Raw genomic sequence first — 17,827 nt, 5'->3', positions numbered from 1 at the left:
CTGATCATCTTCGTGGCCCTCCTCTGGACCCTCTCCAACAGCTTTCTTTCAGTCTTTCTTGTACTGGGGGCTCCATACCTGGACACAGTACTCCAGATGGGGCCTCACAAGAGCAGAGTAGAGAGGGACGATCACCTCCCTGTCCCTGCTGGCCACCCCTCTCATGATGGAGCCCAGGATATCATTTGCTTTCTGAGCTGCAAGAGCACACTGCTGGCTCATGTTAAGTTTGTCATCCATCAGGACCACCAGGTCCTTCTCTGCAGAGCTGCTCTCAACGACTGCTCCTTCCAGTCTGTATAGATGCCTGGGGTTCTTCCGGCCCAAGTGCAAAACCCTGCACTGCCGTGTTGAATCTCATTAGGTTCATCCAGGCCCACCTTTCAAGTCTGTCAGAGTCCCTCTGAATGGCATCCCTTCCTTCCTCCTTTCCTTCAGCAGTATCAACTAAAGTAAATAACATCAACTTTCTGCCTTCCTCATCTTTTCCCCACATGGTACACTGACAATCCCACATCCCTGCATGTTCAGAATAAACTGACTTTGTATCCAAACAGACAACAAGTTTTCCTATTTCATAAGAAACCTTATCTAGCATATGGCCTGAATGTACATCTCATTAGTTAATTTTCAATCAATCTGCCATTCTCCCATTATAATTCTATCATTGTTTAAAGACCTTTTAAGATCTTCAAGCAATCTTAAGGGGATATAAAATGTAAAGATCTTTGAGCTACTGAAACATTTATAAATCACTTAAATCATCAAAACTAAAATAAAGAACATATCCATAGACCAAGTTAGGATTTACAGGTCCAAAATAATAAAATGAATAGCCTTTCTCTAGAGTTCTCCTATACCTTTTAAGTATAGGTTCTGCATCATTACTATTCCTTAACTGATAAAAGAACATCTACATTTCAGTATTTTTAGTTTGCTAGTTACATTTCAAGTGCAATCAACACCCTTATCAAACAGGTACCTCAGCTAGTCTATTTTTAACCTATAGAGCACCATTACTGCATAATGAATTTTTAAAGATTCAAAAAGAAACCAAATAACTCATTCTTAACAAGACAGAGATTTGTGGTTCCAAGTTAAGTTTTCTTATCAGTTTCTGGTCCTAGGTTACTGAAAAACAGAAATAACAAACCAAGAAGTCCATGGTTCACACTCAAACTGGACTTCAGCAGTGATTGAGCAAGGATGTGATGTAGCAGTAGCAACAGGAACTTGTTTAGAAAAATAATAAGACAAAGAAGGTGAGACACATTCACATTCAAACATATAAAACACAACCCCCTCCTTTATTTAAAACAACAAAAAATCAAGAAGGTTTACACAGACGGAAAGGAAAGAGAAATAGAAAACGATGGTGAGAAAAGCAGAAAAGAAATGACAGCCCTCAGTAGTTGTGCAGTCCTTACTTAAGAGAAGGAACAGAAGCATCAGACAAAATAACACATCAAGACAGGAATAAACATCTTAACTAAAATATACGAGCTAAAGTAGTAACTAATGTATACTAATTTCCCAAACAATTATAAAATTTAAACAACAAAAATCCCCAAATACTTTTCCTTTGAAGTAAGCTTTAGACAGGTCAAAGGTGGAATATTTCCAACACGAGTGACCAAAAAATTCCAGAATTAGCAAGGATCAAAATCAAATCATGTCTTCAGTCCTAAAGGGTTTCCTAACCAAACTCTTTTCCTTGACAGTTCATTTCCATGTTAAACAAACAATCAGACGCAGATACCTTGCTAGGAGGAGAGAAGACAAACCATATCATTAAAGGACTGCAGAAATTTCCTGAGCATGTCATGGTTCAGTCTGGTTTTCACGATGAAGGGGTGCCCCACGTTGGGCTCCACACTCCATACAGAAAACAGAAAAACAAAGTCATCTAGGAGTTGTAGTTCGTTCTTCTCTTCTGAGACCAGAACTCATGAAATATATTGACAATCCACAGAACTGCAGCATTAACTCTCAACTCCCAGTGCACTACACAATATTTTGATGAGGAATACCAATGAAATACCACGAAACTATGACAGTGCAAAATATTATAACAGAAGAATTGTAAGTCCCATGCTTGGAGAAACCCACAGGAATGGCCCTAATATGTAATCACCATCAGAATTTCATGTAATATGCACTATAGTCACTAAAAGCTTAAGTCAGTGCAAAGAAATCCTGGACTAACAGAAGTATGCAAATAGACTACATTGGTTCTTAAGCTCCAACCACAAATTAGGTCAAGGCTGGAAGTCTATTCTGGGGGGGGTGTGACCATGAGTTTGTCCTGCTTATGCACTCAGCCACATACTTCCACTGCTTTCTGATGTTAGAGACAGGCTATGAAGCTAAACAACAATTTAATTTGATACAGTAAAGCTACTGTAGTAAACTGTACTATCCTTTATCAAGAAAAAAAAAAAATCACTTAACAATACAGAAGCTAATTAGCTTAGGTGCAGCATTGTATGAGTATTAATACACAGCCAGCCTGCTAGCATCCAGCCCACCATGTGAGACCTTCTCGTAACATAATTTGCACTGCTCAGCCCCTACTGATCTTTATCCTCTCCCCTGATTTAGAAGTGCATGCGATCGTGATACAGCTGACCTGGTGATCAACGTACAAGGACCCTGAGATCTGTAGCAGTGACCTTGCTCGGAAAAGCAGGGATTATCCAGTCTCCCTTCTAGCAAAGGGTCTCCTCTGTTTCATTTTAAAAAACATTGTGCATTTCTCTTCAATGAAAGCAAAACTCGCGGCTCAATAGGTAGATCAAAGTGATAAAAGCATGAGTTAAATCTCTACGAAGAAGTCCTATGAGACATATGAAAAAAGACTTCCATGCTGATGAATAACAACTCAAAACTAACACTAAACAAAACCAAAAAAAAAAAAACCACACACATCCATGAAGAGCAATATGACTAAGGCCTCAAAGGACTACTCAAACTCACAAAAATACCAGCCCATTTGTGTGAACAAGCAGGCATGCATCAGCAGCATGAACATTTCCCCTCCTGTTCATAAAATAATTGAAATAATTGTGCTTTACAACTCACTGCATTAACGATTTCTAGTTCCCTCCCAGATTTATTTTTAATTTAAAAATCAACGGTGTCATACATGATTTCAATATTTTGCTGGATGACCAAGCAAGGAAAGAACGAATTTTAGCAGAGTCTAACGTGAGATAATGTGAAAGCTGTAATGTAAGTGAAAAATGGCCATGCTGCTAAGATAAAGCCCCAGCCACCAATCTCATTGTCAAGCCTGGCCATCTGTCAACAGAAACCTGATTTACTGCATATAATGCTGCTATACTTGATTACTGCTATACTGATATAAAAGGCTCCTGTTTTTTTTAAGCCACCAAAAGCTACTTTCTAGCAACATAAAAGGGTTAATAAAACACCTCCTCAGAAGCCAGGTTTTATGAAACCAGGTTTCAGGTCTTGAAATCAAATTCCACATCATTTCAATGTCATGGATAGATCAAATTGTTTTATGAATAAAAATAAGAAAACCAAGGAAACAAAAGGAAAAAAAAAAGCTAATAAATAAACATCAGTTTCACCTTCTAAGTAAGGTTACTAGCAATTGCACTGATGTTTGTTTCTCATGGAGATGATTTTGATGATTGGCAATAGCAATGCATTTTAAACAAGGTCTTTTAAGAAACATTCCCACAATACCCCTCTCGTCAAGAAAACCATCAATATCCATCCATTTTTCTCCATTTGATAACTAGTCCAGATACCCAACCTGTTTGCAAGAGTACTAGTACTAGTGACCCAGAGAATCCTCAGGCAATAGCCTTTAAGCGCTTCACACCACACAGTGCAAGAGTTCACGATGTAACAGCTCAGAGGAGCATGCCTAATACCACTCCTTCCCTGTGCCAGGATAAAAATGCCTCTGTACGAGATTCATACTTCACATCAAATACCCACTGAGTGAAACAGCTGCAGGTACTTGCTCAGGTTAATCAAACAAATCAAATAACAGCATCTAGTAATAACAAGACAATTTTTCTCTTAAAACAAGAGGCCCAGGCTGTAGGTGGTTTTGTCCCAAGCAAGAGGAAAAAAACATGTCCTAAGCAGCTGCTCATTAGGTGAGCACCATTCTGGCTGAACAGCAAATGAAACAAACGTCATGTGGAAAAAATACATTTACAGTCATGTAACTAGACACAGTAACACAGGCATATCCAAAAGAGGAAGGAAGACAGGTACAAATTACAGTTGCACAGGCAATTTATTTCTGGTAGTTTACTGTTTTTGATGTCTCTGAACTTGAACTTCATCATTTCATTTAATGAGGCTTGTTTCCTGTTAATTTTTTCTCATTATACAATAACAGATAACTTTGACTAGTCAATTCCTATTAAAAAATTATATCCCAAAATATTTATTTATTTGAAATCAAACCAAATTAAGGGCACTGAGAAAATACTCTAAAATTAATGCAAACCACACAGGTTCTAGCTGTAAACATTATATAAAGGTGAGAATTTGTTTCAAGCCTACCTGATACTCATTGGGCCAGAAGGTGCTGACAGCCAACTCTGCTCGAAGCCAGTCTTTGCCAGTGGAGCCGGTGACGTTCCAGATGGGGTTAGCCAGCGGCCCTTTGTTCACCCTAACCAGGATGTTCAGAGTTCCTGGGTTTGCTCCACTCTTGCTATACAGAAGGTAACTGAAATCGATACAGTGAGTATCATTTTCTTTCATGGTTGGAAGCTGAAGTCGAGTCTTTTCTCCAGGGTCATGATCTGACGAAATCACTATCATATATGACCCTATAGAACATGGGAATGGGAAAGGGGAAATAAGAAGAAAAAAAAACAGTAGTAAGTAAACATAAATGCCAAGAAGCTGATTGTTCATAGTTTAAAAAAGAATGAAATGCATACATTTTCCTATAGCAAAAACTCAAAATTCAAATATGAAATCTAGCTAGCTATAAAACAGCTAGAAATGCCACTGAAGTGGCATCTACAGAAGATATAACATATCTCTGAAGACCTCGGTTGATGTTTCCAACTAAAAACATTTCTCTCCCTTGCTTTATTGGAAGTAGGATCACAGGACTCAAAAATAACAAGAAGAACAAAGGATCATCATTATTTTGAAGCCAGTGGGAAAAATTCTCTCAATTTGCTCAACTGGTTTCCTGAAAATGAAAAATATGAAATAATAAGGCCCACATTCCTTAGTGCTGCTTTACCAAATCTTCCTCCACCCAGAAAGAGGCTTGAAGTTTAGATATACTGGCAACAGAGCTAGATCACTTCGGACAGCAAGCCACATTTGTTGCTCATTTGCCAAATGGGTTTGAAAGGAACACAAAGGCTTCTATTGCTGGAAGGGAGCCCATCCTATAAATTTCCTTTACAAGTATACAGTAGAGAGAACAAGTTGAGCCTGTCTAGCTACAGAGGCAGAAAGCAGAAAACAGACATTTAACAAGGTGATACAGGACATAAATAGCGAATTGGTTTGTTCACATATTCTGCAGAATGGACAGTAAAGACATGGCTGCCAGCTTGTTTTCCTGTACCCCAACCTTACAGTATCCTCATTCCTTCAAGAGCAATGACTTTATGCCAGTGTCCTACCCACCAAATTAATCCAACACAAGGCTTCTGAGATACTGTATGCTTCAAGTATGCAAAACTTTGCAGCTAGGTGGAAAAATCCAGCTCAGTATACAACCTGAATCCCTGCCACGGTTTTCCTTAATGGCTGCAGAACATTTATAATGATAGATTTTGCTTCTGCTTTACTAAAGAGAGCCATTATAAAGAACCATTCTTTCTGAACACTCAGATAAAACCCATCAAAATTAGTCCCAAAATTAGACTATATTTAAAAAAAATTAGAATTATGAGCACTTGACCAAAATGAGTAGTCCTGAGTATGTGCATGAATATTATTGATTGAAAACCTTCTCATAAGCATACATTTCTGTAAACAATTACACTTATGCATATGAAGTTTTATCTTTTCATTTTTATCCAACCAGGAAATACTGTGTTCGAAGATGTTCTAAACAGAGACCAACCATTCTGAAAACTCTTGGCATGCAGTTGATCAGAAGATGATGAAAACTTATGCATATTGATTAAATCATCAATGTGAGATAGTAACTTACTGGCCTATGAGTCAACTCTGTGCTAAAAAAATTGTAACAAAAGAGGCAGCAACACAATAGAAATCAGCTCTTATTACAGCATAGTTCAGGGATCTTTTTAAATATTCCTCTTCAGAATAACTAGATGCTTGTTATGTTACATTGTTTCTTTACTAGTATTTAGAATTACATGTAGAACCTTTTGTTGGATTTATTTATTTTTAAAAGAGAATGTGGCAGACCATCAGTCAGTTGCTATCTGGTAATCATTAATAGTCACTTTTAAAGGCACAAAGAATTGTATTACACCATGTAGGTCTGCAATTAGAGAACTCCAATAATTATGGTTTAGAATCAATTGAAAATTTCACACAAGATCTTCCAAGAAGTGTTTCTACACTATGATCAGCGATGGGCAGTTGTTATGCCTCCTGACTCTAGAGCAAACTTATTTAGAGAAAACCTGTTTGTAACCTCTGCCTTAATGCGCATTGTCTTATAAGCACCAGATTACTCATGAATGACACAATACAGGATATAATTTTGCAAATTTGGGAGCAAGTACTATGCATTTGGCAGGGGAAGGTTATTGTCAGCAGTTGTGGGATGCTTTTCCTACATGAGTTAGAAAAGCAAAAAGGATAAGAAAAAATTTACAAAAACTGCTTTCCACAGCATTAAGCACAGATTCTCTTCATTGCCTCTTAGCCTTTGTTACATCCATCTTGCAAATGTATTTCAGTAGACAAAAGACAAATTCTTTTTCTCCTCAAAAAAAATATTTTCTTTATTTCTAAAGGTAAAAGAAGGATGCAGATTTGCTGTCCAACTTTTTTTTTTTTTTCCTGAAGCGAATCTGAGGGAGGGAATGAAGGAATAAAATACAAGAAATGAAGTTTGCAAAATTTTTGAAATATTTTTTTGATTAGTCTCAAGATAAAGATAAAACTATTACGAGAAAATGAAGATCAAAATCAAACAAACTAGAAATATTCCAATACCTTTGTTTTTATACTAAATTAAGCTACAATAGTCTTTAGAAGCACCAACATACATTTTTCAGCATATACACATTTTATAGTACTCTACTTACTTAACTTCATTTCTTATCATTTAAAAATACTTAGAAGTAAATTTGCATACATCCATCTATATGTTTTAGTCCCATAGCATTTCATGAAATGCTCCAGACAGCATTCATAAACCATTTGTCACAAAGCCAAAGCATCTGTTCAGCAACTTCCAAACTACTTCCCCTTCCCTCCTTCTTTTCAGCTTCTTACCAGGCTATCGCCATGAACGCACACAGCCTTGCTCTTTCCTCTGTCATCTATTTAGTCCAAGAAAATTAGAAGTCAATGCCAAAGTCAACTAAACCTCAAATTTTTATGTCGAAAATCTCAGAAAATATTTTCTCACACCTTTGATAAGAAAGGCATTCTTTATTAAAAAAAAATATTAATGTTCTAAAACAAGATTGAAAGATTTTCTTTTTTTATACATACTTGCAATAGCTTAAGTCAAAATGTTATGTCCTGGGGAAAACTGTAGCCCTAGTTATTCCTTCCAGGTTTATTTTTGTTTACTTGGGGGAGAAAAAAAAAAAGAAAAAGCTTTGCATTCAATATTAAAAGTGTAGTAATAGCATAAGAAAAAAAATATTGCTCTGCAATGCATTATAAAATACATAAGGTTGTGTAAATGTGACTAGAAATTAAAGAACATTGTTACAAACAAAAGATTGATAAGTTGAGCAAAAACTGAGATAGTACAGCATTAATAAAGTTTGAAAACTTCAAAAATATGGACTAAGAAAACATAAAGCAATGCCCACTGGAAGAAGTATCACAATGTAAATGCATCCCTATAAAGATAATTATTCACAGAATTGACACCAGTCTCCTGTCACTTACCAAAATAAATAGTGTGCTTGAAAAACATAACTAGAAATGAGGTAAAAAGGTTAAATAGCGTCAGTACAACAATATTCTCCTTTATATTTGGAATAACAACTATCAACAGAGCATAAGATTTCTGATAAATATCATGTAGGTACAAGTATTAGAAATAAATAAAACACCTTCAATGCCAAGGGAGAGACTTTTTATAAGGCTATGTAGTGACAGGATGAGGGGAAATGGCTTTAAGCTACAGGAGGGTAGATTTAGATAGATATTAGGAAGAAATTCTTTACTGCGGGGATGGTGAGATGCTGGAACAGTTGCCCTGAGAGATTGTGGATGCCCCCACTCTGGAGCTGCTCAGTGCCAGGCTGGATGGGGCTCTGAGCAACCTGGTCTAGTGGGAGGTGTCCCTGCCTACTGCAGGGGATTGGAATTAGATGATCTTAAAGGTCCCTTCCAACCCAAACCGCTCTACGATTCTATGACAACATCCACTCAAGTATGCATTCAAATAGCAGAGTGCAGAAACCGTAGACAGGGAGCAAAATATCAGATCTCGTCTCATGCACAGTAAACGCAGTGCTCAGCTGACCATGCAAATGGGCAGATAACGTATGCATTGGTATACAAACAACTAAATGTAGGCATAACTCCATGTAAATTAACAATAATAATAACACAGAAACAAATCTAAAATACTGTATTATTACCACGTCAAAAACTTTTAATTAAATAGGTGTATTAATAAATGGATGACAAAACAGCCAAGAGACCACTTAGCTTAGCTAACCAATACCTTCGCTTATTATTAGTGGTAATGTTGGCAGGGTACAAAGGCAAGTGGTGGGAAGTAAGCCTCAGCAAACCACTTCAAGTAAGAGAGAACAATTACCCAGATATTTACTGCTAAAAGAGGGAAGTAGGACAGGAGATTACAAGTCATACAGTAATATATTATTGGACTTGGCAGAAATGCAAGTATAAGCAAGAGAAACGTTAACAAACCCTAAGACTAACTAAACCATCAATTAACATTTTCAGTCAAGAGTATAGACTAATTATGAGAGCCAAATACTCAGAGAGATGTTCCATGCTGGAGCAGGGGAATAGGGCACAGATCCAGCGGTGTGGACAGACTGCAACCTCCGTTCCCCATGTTTTAGTTTTTGCCTCTTCATCCAATTCATTTTCAAGTGGTAATAAATTAAATTTTTCCTCAAGTCTGTTTCGCTCATGACAGTAATTTCTAAGTCATGTCCCTGTCTTTACCTCAAGTCATAAGATTTTTCATTTTCTTATCTCTCCTCGTTCTGATAAGAAGGGGGCAGAAAAGCATCCAGGATACAGCACACACTAGCTATTTCACTAAATCCCAGTGAAGCCTTTGTGATTTTTACAATTATACTGGTCTAAGAGATCACACATAGGTAGAAGTAAAACACTGTATAAACCTATTTCCATTGTAGACGATAAAGAAAAGGAAAAGAAAAAATGTACCCTACTAGAAACAGAGCACAGGTTTTTACAGGAAAGAAGTCATTGCTAGTGAGTTGCTCTCCTATCAACCAAAACGAAACAGTACAAAAAAAAGCCTTTTTTTTTTTTTTTTTTTTTAATAAGATGAAAGAGCAAGCTTTTCTTGTTACAAGACAGAAAAAGATAACATCATCTTTGGTTATATTGTAAGAAATCAGGGGTGAATAGTAAAAAAAAAAAAAGTCATCATTTACTTTTGGACAAAGAGCCATTGTTCTTAACTGCTCTATTCACTGACCATTTTTCACCATGTCTAAGTGAAAAGACTTCAGTGACTCTGGCAGGAGGACTGTTACAAAATGCATCATAACTCATAAGCAACATTATTCTTGAGCTTGACATTTATGTTGCTTCATCTTCCTTTCGGTAATTCCCAGAAGTCTTACCCATCACTGCAAGTTTGCAATCTTTAAAATGCATAAACAACGTTCTCTCTCCCACCATACGCTGTGCTATTTTTCCTACTTATACATCATTTATATTTCTCCCAAAATCCACTCTTCATTTTTACTTTTTCTTTGAAGTCCCTCTAATTTATTTGCCAGTTAATAGCTCCTAATATTACCCCTGATGTAACAACAAGGCCAATTCAATTCTCTCCTACACTGAACAGAAACATCAGCAGAGCATGAAACAGCGGAATAACGCTGCTCCCCAAAGTTGCTGTGACCTCATGTCAAGAATTCATCTTCAAGATCTACATTCCAGGAGGTGTTTGATGTTTAAACACAGACTCTCTGAAAGGCACTTACACAGATACATAACCAGGGACATGAGACTTATTCTTAGCCATATCATTCACTATATAATTTAGCTTTCTCTGTGTTTTGTTTACTTTGATAATGACAAAAACTTGGCTACCTACCTCAGCAGCAAGGGCAGATCAAATCAGAATAAATTCATGTCATAACTAATAATTTGGGAAAAGCTTTAGTTTTATCCCCTACTGAAAGCAAAGCTTTCTTATCATCTAGTAGTTAATTTGCAAATTAAGAAATCATAAATAAATAGAATCCTTCAGCAAAATACATTTGCTGTAGTTTAACAATGTGGCATATCAGTTTTCCAATAGAATTTTCTCCCACATCCTTGCTCCCTGAAAAATGGGCTTCTACTTGAAGCGTGAAACTTGTAATTTTCAGCAGTCTGGTCTTTGACTCCTATAAATCCTCTTCCCTTCAAACAAGTATTAACCAATCTCCATTTAGAGGGTACATAGCGGTAACTTCTGTACTCCTATTGTGCTCCTTCAATTTTCGTGACATTACTGCATCACCTTGTTGTGGTTTAACCTGGCAGGCAGCTCAGCCCCACATGGCTCTTCACTCATTCATCCATCACCAGTGGAATGGAGTAAGAGAATCAGATGTAAGGTAAGACTTGCACGTTTTACATACAGACAGTTTAGCTGGACAGAAAAGAAAGGGGAAATAATAATAATAATAATCAAAATATATCAAATAAGTGATGCACAATGCAATTTCTTACCACCTGCTGACCCATCGTCAGCCAGTTCCTGAGCAGCAACAGCCCCCTCATGGGCCAACTCCCCCAGTTTCATACTTCTGCATGATGCCATACAAAATGGGGCATCCCTTTGGCCAGTTTAGGTCAGCTGTTTGGTTCTATTCCCCCTCCCAGCTCCTTGCCGACAGGACAGTACAAGGAGCTGAAATGTCGTTGACTCAGTGCAAGCACTGCTAAACGACAACTAAAACATCAATGTGTTATCAACATTATATTCATGCAAGTCCACAATATAGCAGCACACCAGCCACTAGGAAAAAAAAATAATCAGCTCTATCCCTGCCAAAATCACAATGCACTTTCAGGTGAACATAACAATTAGGAAATTCTGAATTTCATATGCAGCTAGGTTCATGGATAGAGAAGTGGATTCAACTTCACAGTTTGCTACTGGGGGGGAAAAATGTATATACTCAGCAGTAAGGTGTAATATGAAAACACTTAAATAGATTTATGTAAGATCAGATCTGAAATCTTCCACAAAGTCAAAAGAAGGGTCTGTCTTTACTTCGTATCTCCATTAATAACATAAGGTGGAAAGTCAATGCAATTAAGTGCATTATATTAAAGCTCAGGACCCATGTGACCTTTCTCATTCATTTTTAATACCTACTGTTTAACTTCATAACTCCCGTTAAAGTATCAGGCAGTCTTTCTGAGCAATATTAGGCAATGAGATGATATGGAAATAGATTTCCAACTCAGAATAGACTGCAAACAGGAAAAGTTCAGAATCCTCTATATAAATTCACAGAAAATGTGCTTTTCCCATGCATTACTGTTTATGCGTGTTTTATTCTTCAAAGCATAATCTATGTAACTATTTAACAATAGACTGTGTACTTATGTAATTTGCAAGAAAAAAATATAAACCCTTAAAAGCTATTAACTTTTTCTCTTTGCAGGAATAAAATTCCTTTTAAAAGGTTAAAAAAAAAAAAGTAAAATAAATAAATAAATAAACGGAATGTTCTCCAAGTAAATCCCATCTGCTAGGGTTTTAAGAAAAGCATCAATTATAGTCTCTTCTTCTCCTTTCACCTTCCACTACCCAATATTTAGCGAATACCTGCCAGTCCAAGGCAGAGGAAATTAAAAAATTAAGACAATACTGATTAAATTCTTGAATTTTCATGCCCTTCCCCACATGATCAATTTTATGCTTCCATGCCTTGAGGAGTGTATCTAAAAAGGAATGTAAAGGCAGTAAAATCTCACTTAGAACACATTTGCATGTGCAAAACACTATGTCTTTATATCTTGATTTGACTGTCAGTCAGCTGAGATCATTATAAAGTTTACAGAAAAATAATATTATTGAAATAATACAAGAGGTCTTCAAAATTTCTTTAGAATTTTATGGATCAGGTGTATCTGAACACTATCTACACACTTCACTTGCTTGCAAGTATTACTCCCTCCACAAGTCACAGTTTGTTGAAGGCTTGAGATTGTCAAAAATGAAAGAGAAAGAGTCAGGATTGCCAATTTCAACTTCATCGCAGAGCTCACCGCCAACATGCCACAGCTCATAGGCAAGTCAAGACAAAGCTGAATTTACTGTAAAGACTTAAAAGAAAAAAAAATAAACAGAAAAAAAGAGCAGAAAAACAAAGGAAAAAAACACAAAGGAATACAGATTGACAGAGAATGCAACACTTTTTTTTTTCTTCTATTTTCCAAAGGGAAGGAGAATTCTTAAAATAACCAGGCTGAAAGAGGTCATTAAACTACACCATGTAGTAAATAAGCGCTCACTTATTTAAAAAGAAAATCTTAGTCTAATGGACACTAATAGCTCATCAATTTTGCACTGACACTGCAATTTCACTTAACATGAACAAGTATTTTTCCCTCCATTCAGTACATGATCATGCAAAAAGCACAGCTCTACAGCAAGCTCATATAACTGGGATTCTCCTAATTTCTTCACCCACAGAGGGGAAGCACCCAAGAGATAGTTAGACATGGTCTCCACAGGGTGAGACAGACTCAGCCAAGGTAAATCAGAGCAGCATCATGCTAATCACAGGATTAGTATCATGGATGTCACAACACTTGAAGGCTATTAACAACTAATAACTTGTGGCATAATGCTATTATTATTCATCACTTGCCCAGTTCATAACAAGAAGAACATTTTCACTAATCAAAAGAAAATAAAACCAAAACAATTACTTCAAAGGTACAACCGTATTTCCCAGAATCTCCTTTGAGAAAGTTTTTGAACAAGTTTTGACTGACAGTTATTCCTCAGGCTACAAGCAATTCAAGAGTTCTGATCCCCATAACAACATTTATATATGAATATACATTAAGTATAAACACTTTTGAAGTGTTCAAATTCCTAGTTTTCTCATATGTAAAACCAGCAGCCTGTGGATTTGTTTGTACTCAAGCAGAGAAAGAAAACACAATATCAGTTTTTGAAGTATGATACCTTAAGCCTTTTCACCTTGCTTTTCTTAGTGATGAATCGTTAGCAAATACACAGGCTCTAGGTACTCCAAAATCTGAGATGAAAAAATGTCAGCAACTGAAATTTGATGAAAGCTTGCAGTGTCTGCACAAAAGAACATTTATGTTACAATGTGCTCCTCCGAACAGCTTCTTCCAACAAAGCATTCAGAAAAACAAATTTGATACAGTGCATCAAGCAAACTTACGAAAGCACAGCATTCCTGAGCAGTAAGTTGCATTCAGGTAACTGAAAGGCACAAGGAATACTTTAATATTTATTTGAGAATTAAGCAAGGCTCTCTGTTACAAATTTGTAACATCAGCATTCATGAGTGGATAAGCTAATATGAAAGTAAGAAGAACCCTGCAAGGGACAGCGACCGTATGATGCTCTATCAGCCAGGAACTGAGTGCAAGAAGAAATATATTGGCCCCAGTTATTGGTCTGCAAAAATGTATTTTCTAAGTTTGAACATTAAGAAACTCACAACTTGAGCGTAACACCAATTCAGTGCAAAGTACTCTGATTGGGATGTCAAGTAAATGGGTACCATGCATGCACAGCCAAGAAGAAAGATACACAATAACAAGAAAGATGAAATGCGAAGATGCAGGGAAGACAACAAACAATTGCTGTGACTTCCTGGTATGAAATACACGCGTGCAAAGAAGCTAAAATTCATTTTGCTTTGCCATTACTATCAATTGCTCTGTTATTAATCGGCTGGATATGATCAATAATAATGCACAGTTTTGTTCTATATGTTCCTGCTATGGAGTTGTCAGGATGAAAGACAGGCATCAGCTACGTTGTATCCACCTTCAGGGCCTTGTGCTACAATGTCAAGTTATAATCACCATTACTGAACATAAGATACACACCTAAGCAGATCTTCAGGCCCAAAGGTAATTCAGATTCTCATGATGATTAAAGAGTCACAGTTTTCTTTACTAAGAAAATTATAAACAGAGTTCAAGTTAACCAGTTCCTGTTTTGTATTCCTTATTTGAAAAGAAATTAAACAGAAACATGAAAGAATTATAAGTATAGTAGAATAGACTGTGATATTGATATCAAGAGTGCTGAGCATTTGTATAGGTCCTTGGTGTACCATGCATATGCTGCAGCATGTGAAAACACTTTCATGCAGAATACATCAGGTCAGCCAAGGCAAACCAAAACCTCCCTGCTACCAGAGCAACACACAAGTACATTCCCTCTCAATCCATGCTTATCAGACCCTTGCATGAGCCAAATCAACACCCTGATCCAGTAGGAGACAACTCAGATCTCCTGTCCCCTCTGAGAGAAGAAAGGCGATAACAGAGATTGATTTGTTTCTCTACAGGTCAGTGAAACAAAGCCACTCCTGGGATGGCCCAACAAGCACCAGAGCCAATTCAAGATATGAGAAGAAGCTGAAGCTACTATACTTATATAGGTAAGATTATTTTTTTCTTACTAGACCAAAAGTTTAATTTCGTTAAAAATCATTCCATTAGTCAGAAAGTCTTTCTGGAAAGAGAGCTCAGCAAGTAGCTTTAGAAATATCCTCATCACAGATATATCAAAAAAAAAAAAAAAAAAAAATCTGCAAATTTTGAATGTATTTTTTCCCTTGTAATAGTAAGCGGTATTTAGATTTTACCTGAATGAGAAAATATAACTTTCGAAGCAGCATTCACATTCAGGTTGTCTTTCACATTCATCATCCTTCCAGAAAAAAAAACAGCATTTAAATTGTAATGAGAAGATACTTATTTCTACAAGGTTAAGGCATGGAAACTGAAAATAGAAATTAAACTGGTCCTTCCCTGGATGATAAGCATTTGACAACAACAATCTGCTGAGGGTACAACTCCCAAGAATTACCCAAAGTCTCAAAGAGTTAAATAAAAGCTCAGAAGCCTTAATCATTATCATATGGAACAGAAGATTACAAATGTTATAGAAGACCTTTCAGAAGAGAAACTTAAATACTCTGTATTTCTTGAAAGTAGTCTAAAACCTTACTTAAAGCATAGAAGGCTTTTAAAATAGCTGCATATGGCTTTTCTTTTTTTAACTAAAAGAATAATGATTTCTTTATCCACTTCCTGGCACCAAATTGTAATTTTTCCTCCTACAAAAACAACTTTCCTCAGAAAATCACTTTATGCAACAGCTAACTGGAGAATCATCCTTTTCCTTTAGATTTTTTTTCTTTTACAGGTTGTCCTGATTTTTGCTGAGATAGATTAGTTTTCCTCATAATATTTCATATGGTGCTGTGATTTCTATATGTAATAAGAGTAGTGTTGGTAATATACTGACGGTTTAGTTGTTTCTGAGCAGTGCTTACAGAGACCTTCTCACTGCACTGCGTGAGTGAGCAGAGGGGAGGTGACACAACCATGACAATTGACTCCAATTGACCAAAGGGACGCACCCTGACGTGTGACGTCAGGCACAGCAAGAACAGCTGGGGGAAAGAAAGAGGAAGGAGGGGATGCTCAGAATGATAGCATCCATCTTTCCCATTAACTTCCGGGCCTGATAGGCTCTGCTTTCCTGGAGGTGGCCGAACATGTGTCAGCCAATGGGAAACAGAGAAATAATTCCTTGTTTTGCTCTGCTTGCATGAGCAGCATTTGCTCCACCAATTAAACTGGCTATATCTCAGCCCACGAGTTTTCTCACACCTTTCTGATTCTCCTTTTGATCTCACCATGGGGAGTCAGTAAACAGCTGGGTTGTTCCTTATTTCCAAGGAAGTATCTTCAGCCTACAACCTGCATGCAGCCATATATATTTGTTAAAATAAAACCTTAAGCAATTTAACAAGCATGGCACATTAATATGGAATGCCCACTGAAAGCTCTGAACTCTACAAAGATGGAAAGGTTACCTGAGCAGATGCTTAAGCTGGAGATTGGACTAGACAACCTTCAGACATATCTTTCAACCTCAGCCATTCTGTAATTCAGAGGAAAAGCTAGAAAAGAAGTCTACAAAAAGCTACTCCTTCAATTTCTTTTGTTTTTCCAGTTACTGACTGCCATGTTGATCTTGCATTGCAAACAGTCTTATAATCCATCTGCATTATAACCATAATAAATTACTCTATGCCACCTGAAAAGAACAGTGAAAATCCACAGACCGTACATATTAAAAAAATGCATTGAGGAATGCTATCCAAGTAGATGAGAACATATCACATCATTTTAAACAAAAACTAAACATCCACTGTGTATCAGAATGAATTCATACAGGCAGTAAAAATGAAACAAAAAAAGAAAAAGACAAAAGAATCCAAAACATAGTTGAAACATTTCCCTTTATACTCATGGGAGGTCTATAAAATACATTAAATGTTAAAAAAAAAAAAAAAGAAAAAAAAGAAAATCAGAATTCTTAGCTCTCCTAGATCACTGAAGCTCATTAGTTTCATGGTATATGACAACTCTCCTAATGCTTCACCTCTCACTAACAGCTCTCCTTTCTACAGACACCAACTACCCCTGTACTCTTCCAATTACTTTAACTGGTTAGCGTTAATACACTATACATACATTAACGGTGATACCTTGTACAAGGTTGATGTTTGTTGCATCTCCATCTGGCATTACAGAGGCTAGCATGCCTGAGAGATCGTCATATTTTCCATTCAAATCAGTTGTTTTAAAAGAAATATAAAAAAATAAATAAATAAACTTCTCCTATAATCCCTTGCTTCTCAAATAATATTAGTAGCTCAATTGGTTTTACACTCTAGTACACACCATCTTTCTTCTAGAGGGAAATACTTTTGAGATGGATGGAAACAACCCTATCTATTATAAAAATCACTCAAGCTAAAACACCAGCATTTTTTGATACTGTTTTCAAAGAAATAATTGGGCTCTGTGTTCAACAACGAGAGGAATAGCAAGGAGAAAAGGGGCATAAAAACTAATAGATAAAACTTACAAGTTCACAGCTATTAATGGTTTTTGTGCTGTATTGTTGTTGTTGTTTGGGGATTTTATTTTCTGAGAAAAAATTCAGTTTATGGAGATCAATGTCTTTCCTCTTGACACTTGGCTTTCCAATTAAAATTTGAAACCAGTTTTTCCTTTCCAAGTAGCTAGTCTATATATGCTAATGCTATTTAAATCCCCCTTTATTTTGAATATTGAAGGTCACATGCCAATAAAGTATACTAAGCATACTCATGTGAGCTGTTAAAGCACTATTCTACCTGCACAAGGCTACCAGCTAACA

The 17,827-nt window shown here is 36.6% G+C and overlaps 1 protein-coding gene across 10 annotated transcripts in view; it reads right to left on the bottom strand.

The window, feature by feature from the left end:
* PTPRK (protein tyrosine phosphatase, receptor type K) overlaps positions 1 to 17,827 on the bottom strand; it is a 391,069-nt gene that overhangs the window by 253,894 nt on the left and 119,348 nt on the right. For all 10 annotated transcript variants that reach the window (XM_015284457.4, XM_040697913.2, XM_040697914.2 and 7 more), the window contains exon 3: positions 4,552 to 4,823. In XM_015284457.4, coding sequence (XP_015139943.2) covers positions 4,552 to 4,823 — 272 coding nt within the window. The remainder of the gene's footprint in view (positions 1 to 4,551; positions 4,824 to 17,827) is intronic.

The sequence above is a fragment of the Gallus gallus genome, chromosome 3 (assembly GCF_016699485.2).
Source record: "Gallus gallus isolate bGalGal1 chromosome 3, bGalGal1.mat.broiler.GRCg7b, whole genome shotgun sequence".
Classification (NCBI taxonomy): Eukaryota; Metazoa; Chordata; class Aves; order Galliformes; family Phasianidae; genus Gallus; species Gallus gallus.
Note: the sequence above shows the minus strand (reverse complement) of the source record. Positions and strands in the feature narration are given on the sequence as shown.